Source organism: Dromiciops gliroides, chromosome 2 (genome assembly GCF_019393635.1).
Source record: "Dromiciops gliroides isolate mDroGli1 chromosome 2, mDroGli1.pri, whole genome shotgun sequence".
In the NCBI taxonomy this organism is placed as follows: domain Eukaryota; kingdom Metazoa; phylum Chordata; class Mammalia; order Microbiotheria; family Microbiotheriidae; genus Dromiciops; species Dromiciops gliroides.
Window position 1 is genome coordinate 642,516,189 of NC_057862.1, and position 12,937 is coordinate 642,529,125.

General features: G+C 46.7%; 1 protein-coding gene across 1 annotated transcript in view; it reads right to left on the reverse strand.

Moving 5' to 3' along the window:
* Nucleotides 1-442: 442 nt before the first annotated feature.
* Nucleotides 443-12,937, reverse strand: part of C2H16orf74 (chromosome 2 C16orf74 homolog) — a 65,017-nt gene continuing 52,522 nt past the window's right edge. The window contains exons 3-4 of the mRNA XM_043980138.1: nt 3,698-3,841; nt 443-1,102 (exon numbers count right to left, since the gene is read on the reverse strand). Of these exons, the coding sequence (XP_043836073.1) occupies nt 1,044-1,102; nt 3,698-3,841 (203 nt within the window). The 3' untranslated portion in view covers nt 443-1,043. The remainder of the gene's footprint in view (nt 1,103-3,697; nt 3,842-12,937) is intronic.

Consider the following 12,937-nt stretch of genomic DNA (forward strand, 5'->3'; position numbering starts at 1 on the left):
CCATTCATTGGCTTCTTTGTGTGTGGGAGGGGATATAAGTTGAAGCTGCATAAAGGGAACCATGTCTAGCTTCTAATAGAGAATCAGCAAGGGCATCCTCTAGGGGCCTAGAGACCCTTCCAACATTAGATTGATTGACTGTTACTTAAGACTAATAGAATCTCAAAGGCAGAATGGCCTTTGGAACGCTGCCTAGTAGAGCTGGAAGGGACATTGGGAAATCATTCTCTCGTTTCTGAGGAAGATGAAGCCCAGAGAGAAAGCCACAGCCACAAAATGACAGCGCTTTAGGCCTCTGGCCTTCAATAGCTATGTTCTCTCCCATCTTCTTAAGACCTGCCTTGTGAGAGTTCTTTTGACTTACCCACCCAGGAAGTGACATCCATAGTGTCTTTCAGATGATCTTTATTTGTAATGAAAAACAAAAACAAAAAAACACCAAACACAAAAACCCCCACCAAATCCAGATCTTCAATTTATAGACCATATTTAATCTTTTCCAATACTTGTAAAACATTAAAAAACAAAAAGAAACCATTTGTCTTGTAATGTCTTATTCACAGCTACATTGCACAATCCTTTTTTTTTTTTTTTTGGTGGCACGTCACCCATGCCATGGGGTGCAGATATGTGGTTTTCTAGTGGAGAAAACTCCCATCGGATTATGGGAAAAACCACCATAGTGCATTAGATTTCCCTCTTTCTTTCTCCATGCTGATGAGGGTAGGGAATGGCAAGGTCTAGTGAGCCTGACTCCCTTCCTCCAGGCTTCTGTTGCTGTTGACCATTGTTTGACGTGGTCAAGGAAGGTGCCTTGCTCCTTCCCCACTTTTGTGCCACTTTCCTGAAGCAGTGAATGGCTTTGTTGTTCCAACAGACTTAACGGATTTCACCCGGTGGGGCATGTCACCATCAGGGCATCTGGAGATAGGAAGAAGCTAAGGTACGAGGCCATAGTGTGAGAAGAAACAGAACGGTCTTCCTCCCTCAGAGAGAAACATCAGAGAAGGGTGCCAAGGACATGACATCTTTGGTTTGTCTTCTCAAGGTTCGATATCTATCTCTCCATCATCGGAGTAAGATGCAACCTCATCTGGCCACACTGGGGGGGAAATGGAGAAGCAACATCTATATCTGTGAATAGCAATCTGGACCCAAAGCTCTCATCAACTCTTTATGGTTTTCCCTGGTCCATCTGGGTAGTGGCATTGCTATGTGTCACAAAAATGCCACTGTTATGAGGGTCCCTAAGAGTTTAGGGAGATAACCTGGACACTGGGTCTTCCATGTTTTCCTTAAGCCTGTTTCTTCATTCCAAAGGCTCCCCATAAACCATCTCTTTATCCCATACTGCTACAGAGACATAATCCCACCTCACTTCAACATGTCCCCACTAGAAATTACTTATAGACAAAATCCCCCAAATACAGAGACACTTCCCACCAGCCAAGCCACTGCCCACAGTTGGCTGCTTATTCCAGGCTCCATTGATGCTTTAGATTCCAAGAATTAGAAGACCTTGGGGATTTTCTAGTCAAATCCCCTCATTTTGCAGGCAGGGGAAATGGAGGCACACTTATAAGGTATTTTAATAGCAAAGACAAGACTAGAATTTGGCTTTCCTGCTTTTGAGATGGGGACTTTTTAGTAGCCAGGAGAGATCCTGCCTGGACACTCTGGCTCTGTCTGCTCTGCTTAGAGACACAGAGCATCTGCCTGTGGGGTGACTCGGGGGTCTTTTGTGTCTGGCTTTGCCAATGGGCCCCCCAGGGGCCTGGTGCAATATTATCACCCCTATATGGACTAGAGCACTCTAGGTTTCCAAAGCTTTACATTCGGGATCCCATCTGATCTGTGCACTATGTTCCTGGCAGGCTGACAGGTGTCGCAGACCCACACCATGTTATCTCTGGAGGGGCCACATTGTGTGGCCCATGGAAGGAAACTGATTTCCCTGTGGTCTCAGCTTGTAAATTTTAAAGCCGGGACTCAAAGCCAGGCCTCCACACTGATGCCTGATCATTATCCTCACTTCCAGGCAGAGGAAGATAAGGCTCGCAAAGATGAAATGAATGATATCAGTAAGCGGTGGAGCTGGGTTTCCTGACTTCCAGCTCAGAGGGTTTCCTACATCTGCCGGGATAATTTGCTTTTGTGGTAATAAGCAGTTCACATTAATGTAGCATTTAAGGCCACTGATCATAGATTTAGAGCTTGGAAGGGACTTTAAAGGACAATGGGTCCAATCCCCTTATTTTTCAGATGGTGAAACTGAGGCTCCAGAGATGACTTGCCCAGGGTCACCTAGGTGGAAAATGTTCAAGGTGGGACCAAAACCCAGTTCTTTCCAACTCTGAGTCTCAATACTAATATTCATTACAAGGTTTGCAAAACATCTTACACATATAATCTCACTTGATCTTTATAACCTTGTAAGGGGCTATCATTATTTCCACTTCATAGATAAGGTAACTGAAGGTAAGAGCTGTTGTTCAAAGTGACACAACTAGAAAGTGTATGGGAGGGAGGGCAGCTAGGTAGCACATTGGATAGAGCACCAGCCCTGGAGTCAGGAGGACCTGAGTTCAAATCTGGCCTCAGACACTTGACACTTACTAGCTGTGTGACCTTGAGCAAGTCACTTAACCCCAATTGCCTCACCAAAAAGAAAAGAAAGTGTATGAGGTAGGATTTGAACCCAAATCTTCTTGAGTCTGAGTTTAATACTATATTCACTATATCATACGGCCGTTGTTAGTTATCTCATCGTGGATACCCTTCTACTAAAGGGCCTTCTACGTAGTAATGGTACCATGATATTATATTTCTTATCCCCCCAGTAGCCTGACACAGTTCTTTCTTTGTTTACCATACACACCATGTACCACAGTGGAAGGAACCTCTGACTTGGAGTGAAAATGGGCTTGGATCCTGACTCTACCCCACACTGGGCATGTGACCTGGGACAAGCTACTTTGCTCCTCTGAAGTGAGCTCACAGGAGGGAGAAAGAAGCTTGGGGCTACTACCTCCTGCCGGCCGATCTGACCCTTCTCTCTGCTGCCTCTCAGTGCTACCTTTGGAGGGCAAAGCCATCAGTCCCTGGGTACCTGAGGGGCAGCAGTTTCTCAAACAAGATGGATGAGGGACATGGTGACTTTAGCAGCAAGAGGAATGGCATGTCCTGCCCAGCTCAGCCTGGTTTGCCATCTAGGGCCATATTTCCAGGAGGAGGAGGAGGAGGAAATGGCAGCACTGCCGGGTGGACAGATGAAAACACAACTCACAATTCCATGGGCTTCCTAGCGCTATGGTCCCACTCCTCCCTCCCAAGGCCGGGCCCATTCATCAATCCTCTCCTGGCTGCCGAGAGGAGCTGCCTGGTTAATTACTTAACATGCCACATCTTGCTGAGGCTAGTAATCGTGGGAAGGGCCCAGCCGTGAAGGTGTATGCAGATTCATTAATAAATCTTTAATAACCCCGGTTAAGGGATAGGAGCCGGAGAAAGCAATTGCACAGATGGGGCCTTTTGCAAGCTGTTCACAGTGCCTGAGAAACTGTTTGGCATCTCTAATATGCGCCCCAGCCTCTGTGGCGATCCTTCCCTCAGCTGCCCCCCCTTCCCCTGCCACTCCCACCCCCACAATCTTTTCACAGCATCTGGCTGAGCAGTTGTCACACCGGGGGCTCCTCACCTGACTGACTCGAGTTCCTCGGCCCCGTCGTGGAACTCGTGGGGGTGGGAGGTGTGACGATGATGTCCGGGACGTCCAGTTGTTTTGCATTCAAGACGGGGGCCTCTTCATTGCTGCTGTTGCTGCTGACACACATTTTGAAGCCTGAGAGCGCAAGCCGTGAAAAACACACACACATGCACACACGCACAACAAAAAAACAACTATCAGTACCATCTGGGGGAACCGTGGTGGGCTGGCAGCTTCCCTGTCAGGCAACTCGAGAGGCTGAACCTTCAATCAGCCCGCAGTGGGGACTAGGGAGGCAGGGAGAGAGCCCTCCTCCCACAGGAAGCCCACAGCACTTAAACCTTCGCATGGGACAGAGACGGACAGGAATGGACAAAGGGCCACTGGTCACTCCCCCTGATCCTGAAGGGGACAAATATTGCTGTTACCCTCCCAATGCTCCCTCCCGCCAAGGTCAACCTTGCAGCATCTTCTCCCCTCTTGTTGGGCACTGAGAATAGTCCTATAGATGGTTGGTTACCCGTTGGATGGGTTTATTTCCATCGAAAGCCTTCGTAGGGCACATTACATTATATCCTGGTCCTCTGTGCCCTCTTGACCTAGTGCAGTTCTTTACAAATAGGACCAACCAGGTGCACTTTAGAGAAGTTACCCAGGAGACTCAGTTTACCTGAGGTTGAATCTTTTTTTTTTAATTAAAAAAATTTTTTTTTTTTTAGTGAGGCAATTGGGGTTAAGTGACTTGCCCAGGGTCACACAGCTAGTAAGTATTAAGTGTCTGAGGCCGGATTTGAACTCAGGTCCTCCTGACTCCAGGGCTGGTGCTCTATCCACTGCGCCACTTAGCTATCCCTTGAATCTTAATTTGTACAAGGCAGGGGGTGGATGAGATGTTCTCTGAGGTTCCTACTGGCTCTGACATTCTATGTTCTAAGGTCCCTTCTAGTTCTGATATGAGAGTCTGTGAAATATGCGGGCCCGAAGCCACCTCAAAGACTGGGAAACACCCCGAGCAGTTTTGATCTGTCTTTGATGAATTTCTCCGAAATTTAACCAGGTGAGTGAGGATGTGGCCCGGGATTACTAGGTCAGCTGAACAAAGTAAGCCCTAGTATAGAGGAGAATGACGGCAACAGAGGATTTGGGGTTTGCAAAGCTAGGCTCCTATCTGCTGTTGCAACAAGTCAACGACTGGAACTGCTTGAGCGGGAGGGAGATGAGGGAATGGGTTGAGAATGATAAAGGAGACAGGAGAGGCTACCTTGCTCACTTGAGTGATATCTGTCTCAGTTTGGTCAGTTTGGTGAGACATCCTGGGGCAAGGTGACTCTGTGTGTGTGTGTGTGTGTGTGTGTGTGTGTGTGTGTACTTGAGCGAGCTCACAAAATGGTCACATCTGTATATACATCTGTATGTATATGTATGTATATATACATATATTTGTATGTGTATGTATATATACACATGTATATACATGTGTGTGTACTTGTGCGAGCTCACAAAACAGTCACATCTATGTATACATATATTTGTGTGTGTATATATATATATGGAGAGTGTGTGTGTATATATATATATATATATGTATATATATATATATATATATATATATATATATATATATATATAGAGAGAGAGAGAGAGAGAGAGAGAGAGAGAGAGAGAGAGAGAGAGAGAAACCAGTATTCACCAAAGGGATTCTGTATGTGTGTGTATAGAAATATAAATATATATACATATATACACATATATGTATATAGCATGCATCTCTGGATTCTGAGTCTGTCATATGTGAAGATTCATCCTGGCAGAGGCATCCCCCCTTCCCCCAAAGCAGCAGCTGGAGGAGAGGACCCCAGCCCCCATCGCAGACTTTTCATTGCTCCATAGGAGTCCAACTAACCTGCATTGAATGGGAATTTAAATTAGCCTCCTCTCGATTATCTATGGTAATGGGAGGCAGGGAGAGCATGTATAAATTACATTCATAGACATTTTAAAAATTAAACCTTTTTAGCCATTATTTTCAAGCTCCTTCACTACCCAACCTTTTCCCAGAGCTATTAACTACATCTGATTTGAATCTCCCCCAATGCTCGCTGCTGCCTACCTCCCTGCTGAGGCGCTAACAAGCAGTGAAGAGGCCTCAAAGGGATGGAAAAAAGAGTTCATAGCCTGGGCAATAATCCCCTGTGGAACAGACAGTTGCCTGGGCTGACCTTGGAGAAAAGCAAAAGAGGAGGGTCCCCCAGTGTCACGGGCTTCCCCTGAAGGGTTCCTTGAATACATAGCCAGCACTTCCCCCAGCTCCAGGCCAGAGTGGAGGGCTGTGAGCACTGGCCTTAGTGTGAGAGGGTCTGAGTGTGAATCCTTGCCTTACCACAGACCATATGTGGGACTACGGGGCAAATTACTTAGCCTTCCTGGGCCTCAGTTTCCTGAGCTGTAAAAAAACCCATGAGGTTGGATATGATGTTGTTGTTCAGTAGTTTCAGACTCTTCGTGACCTCATTTGGGGTTTTCTTGGCAGAGATACTGGAGAGTTTTGCCATTTCCTTCTTTAGCTCATATTACAGATGGGGAAACCGAGGCCAACAGGGTTAAGTGACTTGCCCAGGGTCACACAGCTAGTAAGTGTCTGGGGATGGATTTGAATTCAGGAAGATGAGTCTTCCTGATTGCAGGTCTGGCACTACCCACTGTGCCACCTAGCCGTCCCCCAACTAGGTGATCTCTAAGTTCTCTCTCTTCTGGCCCTAAACCCTGTGATCAGGATCCCTGGACAAGGAATGTTTTCCCTTCCCATTTTTGCCTGTTCTAACTCTACCCACTCTTCAAGGCCTGTGTCTTGCATGAAGTCTTCCATGATCCTTCACCCCCACCAAATGACATCGCTGTACTCAGGACAGCACGGCCTGAACCCCTTGAATGCCAATTGGCTTTTGGATATTTGACTTTCTGTCTGATCTCTTCTCATAGACTCCATGACGTCAGAGACTGTGGTTCCCTCAGCACCCAGCCTAAGATGCAGCAGACACTCAATAAGTGTGAGTGAATGAATGAGTGAAGGAATGAGTGAAGGAATGAAGGAATTAATTAATTAATTAATGTATGAATGAATGACTTACTCCATGAATCCTTCCCAGGGCACTCAAGGCCACAAGTGACCTCACCTTTCCCTAAGTTCACTACATTCCTTCTTCACAGTACTCCCCTAGCTTTTAGCATATAGTATTGCCAGAATATCACTTGTTTTCTATTTCAGATGATCATGTGTATTGTTCTGTTATCATAACCAGCCTAGAACTCTCCTTTGATGCCTCATCGTGGCATGGAGGTAACCTGGGTCCTGAAAAGCTGTTTCATCAGAGCCCTAGCTTGGGATACATCCTGCCAACCTGCAAAGGCTTCAAGTACGGGCCGAGTTGTGGACAGACTAGGAGCCTGTTTGTCCCCAGCCCAATCTAGCCAAGTGCAGAGAGCATCAACCATCCACAGGCTGGCCACCGGGAGATGAAGTTTCTTATCCACAGCAGCTCTTTGCGACCATTTCCTAAGCTCTAGAGGGGCTATGCTCTGCCGCAGAGGAGGGAGGGAATGTGCTGATGAAATAACTGACTTCAGTTCTCAGATTCTGGGATCCACACCCAGAACCTTCACTCAAAGCATCTGATTACTTCCTGGCCTGCCGTGGGCACTGGGTCGGCTATCATGCTCGGGCTTAGTGCTTCTGAGTTCAAATGGAATAGGGATCAGGTCAGATTAACAGTAGGGCTCACTCCAGCTGGGGCCTTTAATCCACAGGGAGCCTGCTGGACCTTCCTAAAACTATTAAAGAGAGTGAAATCCCATCAGACTCTGGTCACTGGGACAGCGTGACCTCTCATCAGAGGACTATGAATCTCTTTCACAGCTGACCGGGAACAAAATAGCCTCATCCCCATTTTAAAGATGGAAATGCCAAAGCAGGGAGGAGGTTGAGTGGCTTTTGTAAGTGTGTTTAGCTCTAAATGGGGAGGCAAGGGAAAGGACTGAGGTCTCCCGATAATACCTATTACAGCACAGTGCCTCCTGTCTAGTTTGGGACTTTGCACATGCCAGATGCTCAATTAAATTTGTATCTCTATGAGGAGAGTGAAATACTTCTTCTACAGAGTAAATCCAAGCTGGCTCAGATGATCAGGGGAAAGCTGCACCCCAACCTCTGGGTATCAGCTCCCGCCTTTGTAAAATGAGGGGGTCAAAGTCTGCAGCGATCCTCTTACATCTGGAAAAAGAATACTTCCCTCTCTCACCATTTACTCAATAAAAGAACAATCATAGGGCAGCTAGGTGGTACAGTGGATAGAGCACCAGCCCTGGATTCAGGAGGACCTGAGTTCAAATCCAACCTCAGACACTTGACACGTACTGTGTGACCCTGGGCAAGTCACTTAACCTTTATTGCCCTACCCCCCCCCCCCCAAAAAAAAGGCAATCATAGGAGGCAACATGGAGTGTTGCAGAGAGTCCTGGGAACTGAGTCCCAGTTTCACCACTTCCTGCATTTGGGTAAGATGGAAGGCACCTGATACCTGAGTAGATGTCCCCACTACCACCATGGTAGAAGAGAGGTCATTCAAGAGTATAGCTAGTTTGCTTATGGTGTCTTCCCTGCCAGCAATTCTTTCCCTGTTCTCCCTCCCTCACCTCCCTCATTTGTTTGTTTGTTTGTTTGTTTTGGTGTGGGGCAATGAGGGTTAAGTGCTTGCCCAGGGTCACCCAGCTAGTAAGTGTCAAGTGTCTGAGGCTGGATTTGAATCCAGGGCTGGTGCTTTATCCATTGTGCCACCTAGCTGCCCCAAAATCAGTATTTTTGCAGAAAATGAAGGTGAACACCTTAGTTGCCATTTGCTTTGGTATAGTCCCAAAACTCTGGGTCTCTGTCTATCCAAAAGTAAGACCCAAAGGTTTTTTTTCTGCCTCACCCACATAATACTGTCAGGAGGCAGCTAGATCAGGAGTATGATGGTAAATGTTTAACATCCAGCTCTCTGGGAAAAAAAAAAAGTCCAGCAGCATCCACTTTTTAGTTTAATCAGCATCATTAACATTTTCTCCATCGCTTTCTTTCTTCTTTCCTTCCTTCCCTCCCTCCCTCCTTCCTTCCTTCTTTCTTTCTTTCACAGGGCAATGAGGGTTAAGTGACTTGCCCAGGGTCACACAGCTAGTAAGTGTCAATTGTCTGAGGCCAGATTTGAACATAGGTCCTCTTGAATCCAGGGCCAGTGCTCTATCCACTGTACCCCATCACTTTCTTAAGTCTAGATAATCAACCAAACAATACATTTAGGCTTGATTTGGAGTGGTTGCCAATTTCTGAGGTAATCACAGCAAAAATTTAACAATTAGTTCCTTGAGCCAGAGTGAGCTGGATCCAAGACCCCACTAGCTAGAAACCTTGCCCATCACCTGGGGTCTACAGTATGCAATAATCAGTGAGAAATGGGTTCACATTTCCAGTGAAGAGGGAAGGGCCACACTGAGTCATTTACACTCCAAGGTTGGTCCTCCATGGGGGACAATGACCCTTATTTATAACATCTTATATGTACATCTTGTCCAAGGCTGGAACCCATTAAAGGATTGACAGGGTAACTAGATCAGTAGATAAAGATAATGCCACAGATAGAGAGCATGGAGTACCCAGATTTCAGGGAAACCTTTGATAGAATATCTTAAGGACAAGATGGAAAGATAAAACCCTTGTGCCCACACAGCTGGGTGGAGTTAGAACTAGTTGAATGACCAAAGAATACTCATTACTGAGTAGATATCAGCTGGGAGGAAGGTCTCTGGTGGAGTGTTGCCCTGGAACTGCTTAACAGTTTTATTAATGATTTGGATGAAGGACTCCTTATTAAACCTGTAAATGACAAAAAACTCTGAGGGCAGGGGCAGATAGATGGTGCATTGCTAAGCCCTGAGTTCAAATCTGACCTCAGACAGCTGTGTGACTCTGGTCAAATCACTTAATCCCAATTGCCTCCCCCCACCCCCCACCCCCCAAAAGGGAAAAAAAAAAAAACGCCTCTGATGGCTGGTGGTTGATAGAATCAGGATTAAAAAAAATCTCAAGACCTTGGGGCCTAATTTGATGAGATTAAATTAAATAAAGAAAAAAGCAAAATCTTATCCTTGAGTTAAAGAAACAAACATCACAAGGGCCGGAAAAGGGAGCCGGGAAGATCTGGGGGTGTTAATGGATGGCACAGCTTTATGAGTTAAAGGTGTGATGCAGCATTGATGAATAAAATGCTTTTTTTTTTTTTTTTAGTGAGGCAATTGGGGTTAAGTGACTTGCCCAGGGTCACACAGCTAGTAAGTGTTAAGTGTCTGAGGCCGGATTTGAACTCAGGGACTCCTGACTCCAGGGCCGGTGCTCTATCCACTGTAAAATGCTTTTAATAAGCTACTACTCTATGCCAAGAACTGGGTTAAGTGCTGTGGATACAAGTACAAAAGTGAGACAATCCCTGACTTCAAGGAGCTTATGTTCCAATGGGGGGAGACAGCATCTATAGGGGAGTGGTGGCCAGGGAAGGGAACTATGGTCTGGAAAAGTTCCAGAGAAGTAGAGTAGTTCTTCTTTGGAAGTGTGCCTCCTCCATGGTCCCACACTCAGACAGGCATGGATGGATAGGACAAGTGAGGCCCAAACAGAAAGAGAGCTGTGGGGCACACCACCTGAGAGCACCACATTGGCCCTCTGTTGAGGCTGGTCATGATGCTCTGGGAGTGGGGCCCCTTTCGGGGCCTCAGCCTCTAGCTGAGCGTGGATAGGCCGGGGGAGAGCCTGGCAGCTCTCTGCAGTGTGGCGGGGAGCACACGTCTAACACCACACCTCGGTTCTCAGACCACTGACGCAGCAGTAGGTTCCATTTGGGGTAGCGTTATTATCAGAGGATCAAAAACAAGTGAGAGGGATTCCACAGCAGGGCAAGCGGCCTGGGTAGAAGAGTGGACACAGTTGTGCATGGAGAGTGGGGCTGGGGGTGGTCATAACGCTGGTCAGACTTGTTCTGTTTGACTCAACGGGGTAGAACCAGAAAGCTGCAGAACCCATCCCGGGCTCAGTGTAGAGACAAACATGGGCCAGGCTACTTCCAGAGGTTCTGGGCACCCCCTTCACTAGCTCTGTGTGAGGAGGCTGGCCCATGATGGGAATGCTGAAGAGAGGGCCCCAGGTCAGGTAGGGGCTGAACTCGAAGACCTCCAGGGTCCTTTTTAAACTCAGACACTCTGTGTGTGACTCACCCACAGTATGGTGGACCTGAAGAAAACCTGGAAGCAAAGCAGGCTGGTATGGAAGATGGAGAGCCAGCCTCCCAACCAGAAAGTCCTGCCTCTGGCTCCTACTGGTGCTGTGTGACCCTGGGTCGATCACTTAACTTCTCAGGGTACCAGACTAAGACCACAAATTCTGAAGAAGGCACAAATCCTCATTGGGCGTGCTAGGTGGTGCCATAGTGTGCGGAGCACTGGGCCTGGAGTCAGAAAGATTCATCCCCCTGAGTTCAAATCTACCCTCCCATGCTTACTAGCTGTGTGACCCTGGGCAGGTCACTTCACCCTGTTTGCCTCAGTTTCCTCATCTGTCAAATGAGCTAGAGAAGGAAATGGCAAACCCCTCCAGTATCTTTGCCAAGAAAACCCCAAATGGGGTCACCAAGAGAAAGGAGAAAGACTTTGAGAAAGGCCAGTAGAAGGTAGAATTTGAGCTGTCTCTTGCAAAATAAGGGTGTTAGACTAACTGTTCTTTAGGTTCTCTCCCATTCTGAATATTCTGAAGCTCAGAGGTACAAGCAGATACAGGAAGAAAAGACAATTCAAATCCAGCCTCAGATACTTACTAGCTATATGACCCTGGGCAAGTCACTTACCCTCTATATCAGCTTCCTTGACTATAAAATGGGAATGATAGCCATACCTACCTCAGAGGGTTGTCGTGAGGCTCAAATAAGATAATATTTGTAAAACAAAAAATAATTGTGAAATTGTTTTATAAAAGTAAAATAACCTATCACAGAGTCTGGCATGCAGTAGGCACTTCATAAATGCATATTGTTTTCCCTTGCCTCTCTCTCTGAGTCTGTGATTCTCTGCCGCATGAATGTTCTTCCAGCCAGTTGAGCTAGAAAGGCCGGGTCCAAGATCTGTTCTCAGACCTGGGGTGGTCCAGAAAGGCTGCCCTTGTTATTGTGGGCTGGTGCTCAGATTCCACACCTGGGCCCTGCTGTTCTCACTAAAACTAGCCCCAGATTGATCGCCACTTGGGGTGCTCAGGCCCTGGGCTATACTGATCTGGCATGTTCAGCTTCACTACAGTTCCTTTTCCATAGGCCCAGAGAGCACATTGTTTCCTACAATAGAACGGTGCTGAAGAGGCCTGCCCCCAGCCAGAGCCCTTTCACCCAGCCTAGATTGACAGGGAATACAAGTCAGGGGGCCAATACCACAGTCAAACACCTCCATTACTCAGTGACATTTGGTAATGGGGCTGGAGAATTTGAAATTGGGAATCCCGCCAGGGCCAAGCTCAGTCTTCCCTCGGAAAAAAAGAATAAATTTGCAGCCAATGATGTCTCAAGAGTGCCCTCTCCTGCCTAAATGAGGCATGACAGGAGCTCAGGAACCAACTAAGCACCAGGCCAGGCCTGCTTCAAAAATTCACAGCTGCTTGCCACTGCAAGCATTTTACCGGTGGACACAAGGTTCTACAAAGTGGGCTGTAATAAGCTCTGAGTGGTACTCAATAAGAAGAAACTAATGACAGTAATAGTAATGATAATAGTGCGCAGCTAGGTGGTGCTGCAGGAGATAGAATGCCAGAACTCTAGTCAAGAAGACTCATTTTCCTGAGTTCAAATTCTGCCTGAGATATTTCCTAGCTATTTGATGCTGGACAAGTCACTTCACCCTGTTGGCCTCAGTTTCCTCATCTGTAAAATGAGCTGGAGAAGGAAATGGCAAACCACTCTAGTGTCTTTGCCAAGAAAACCCCAAATGGAGTCATGAAGAGTTAGACATGACTGAAATGACTAAACCACAACAATAGTAAATGCTGATAGTTATTTCTATAGAGTTTTGTTTTGTTTTTTTGTTTTTGCAGGGCAATGAGGGTTAAGTGACTTGCTCAGGGTCACACAGCTAGTAAGTGTCAAGTGTTTGAGGCCAGATTTGAACTCAGGT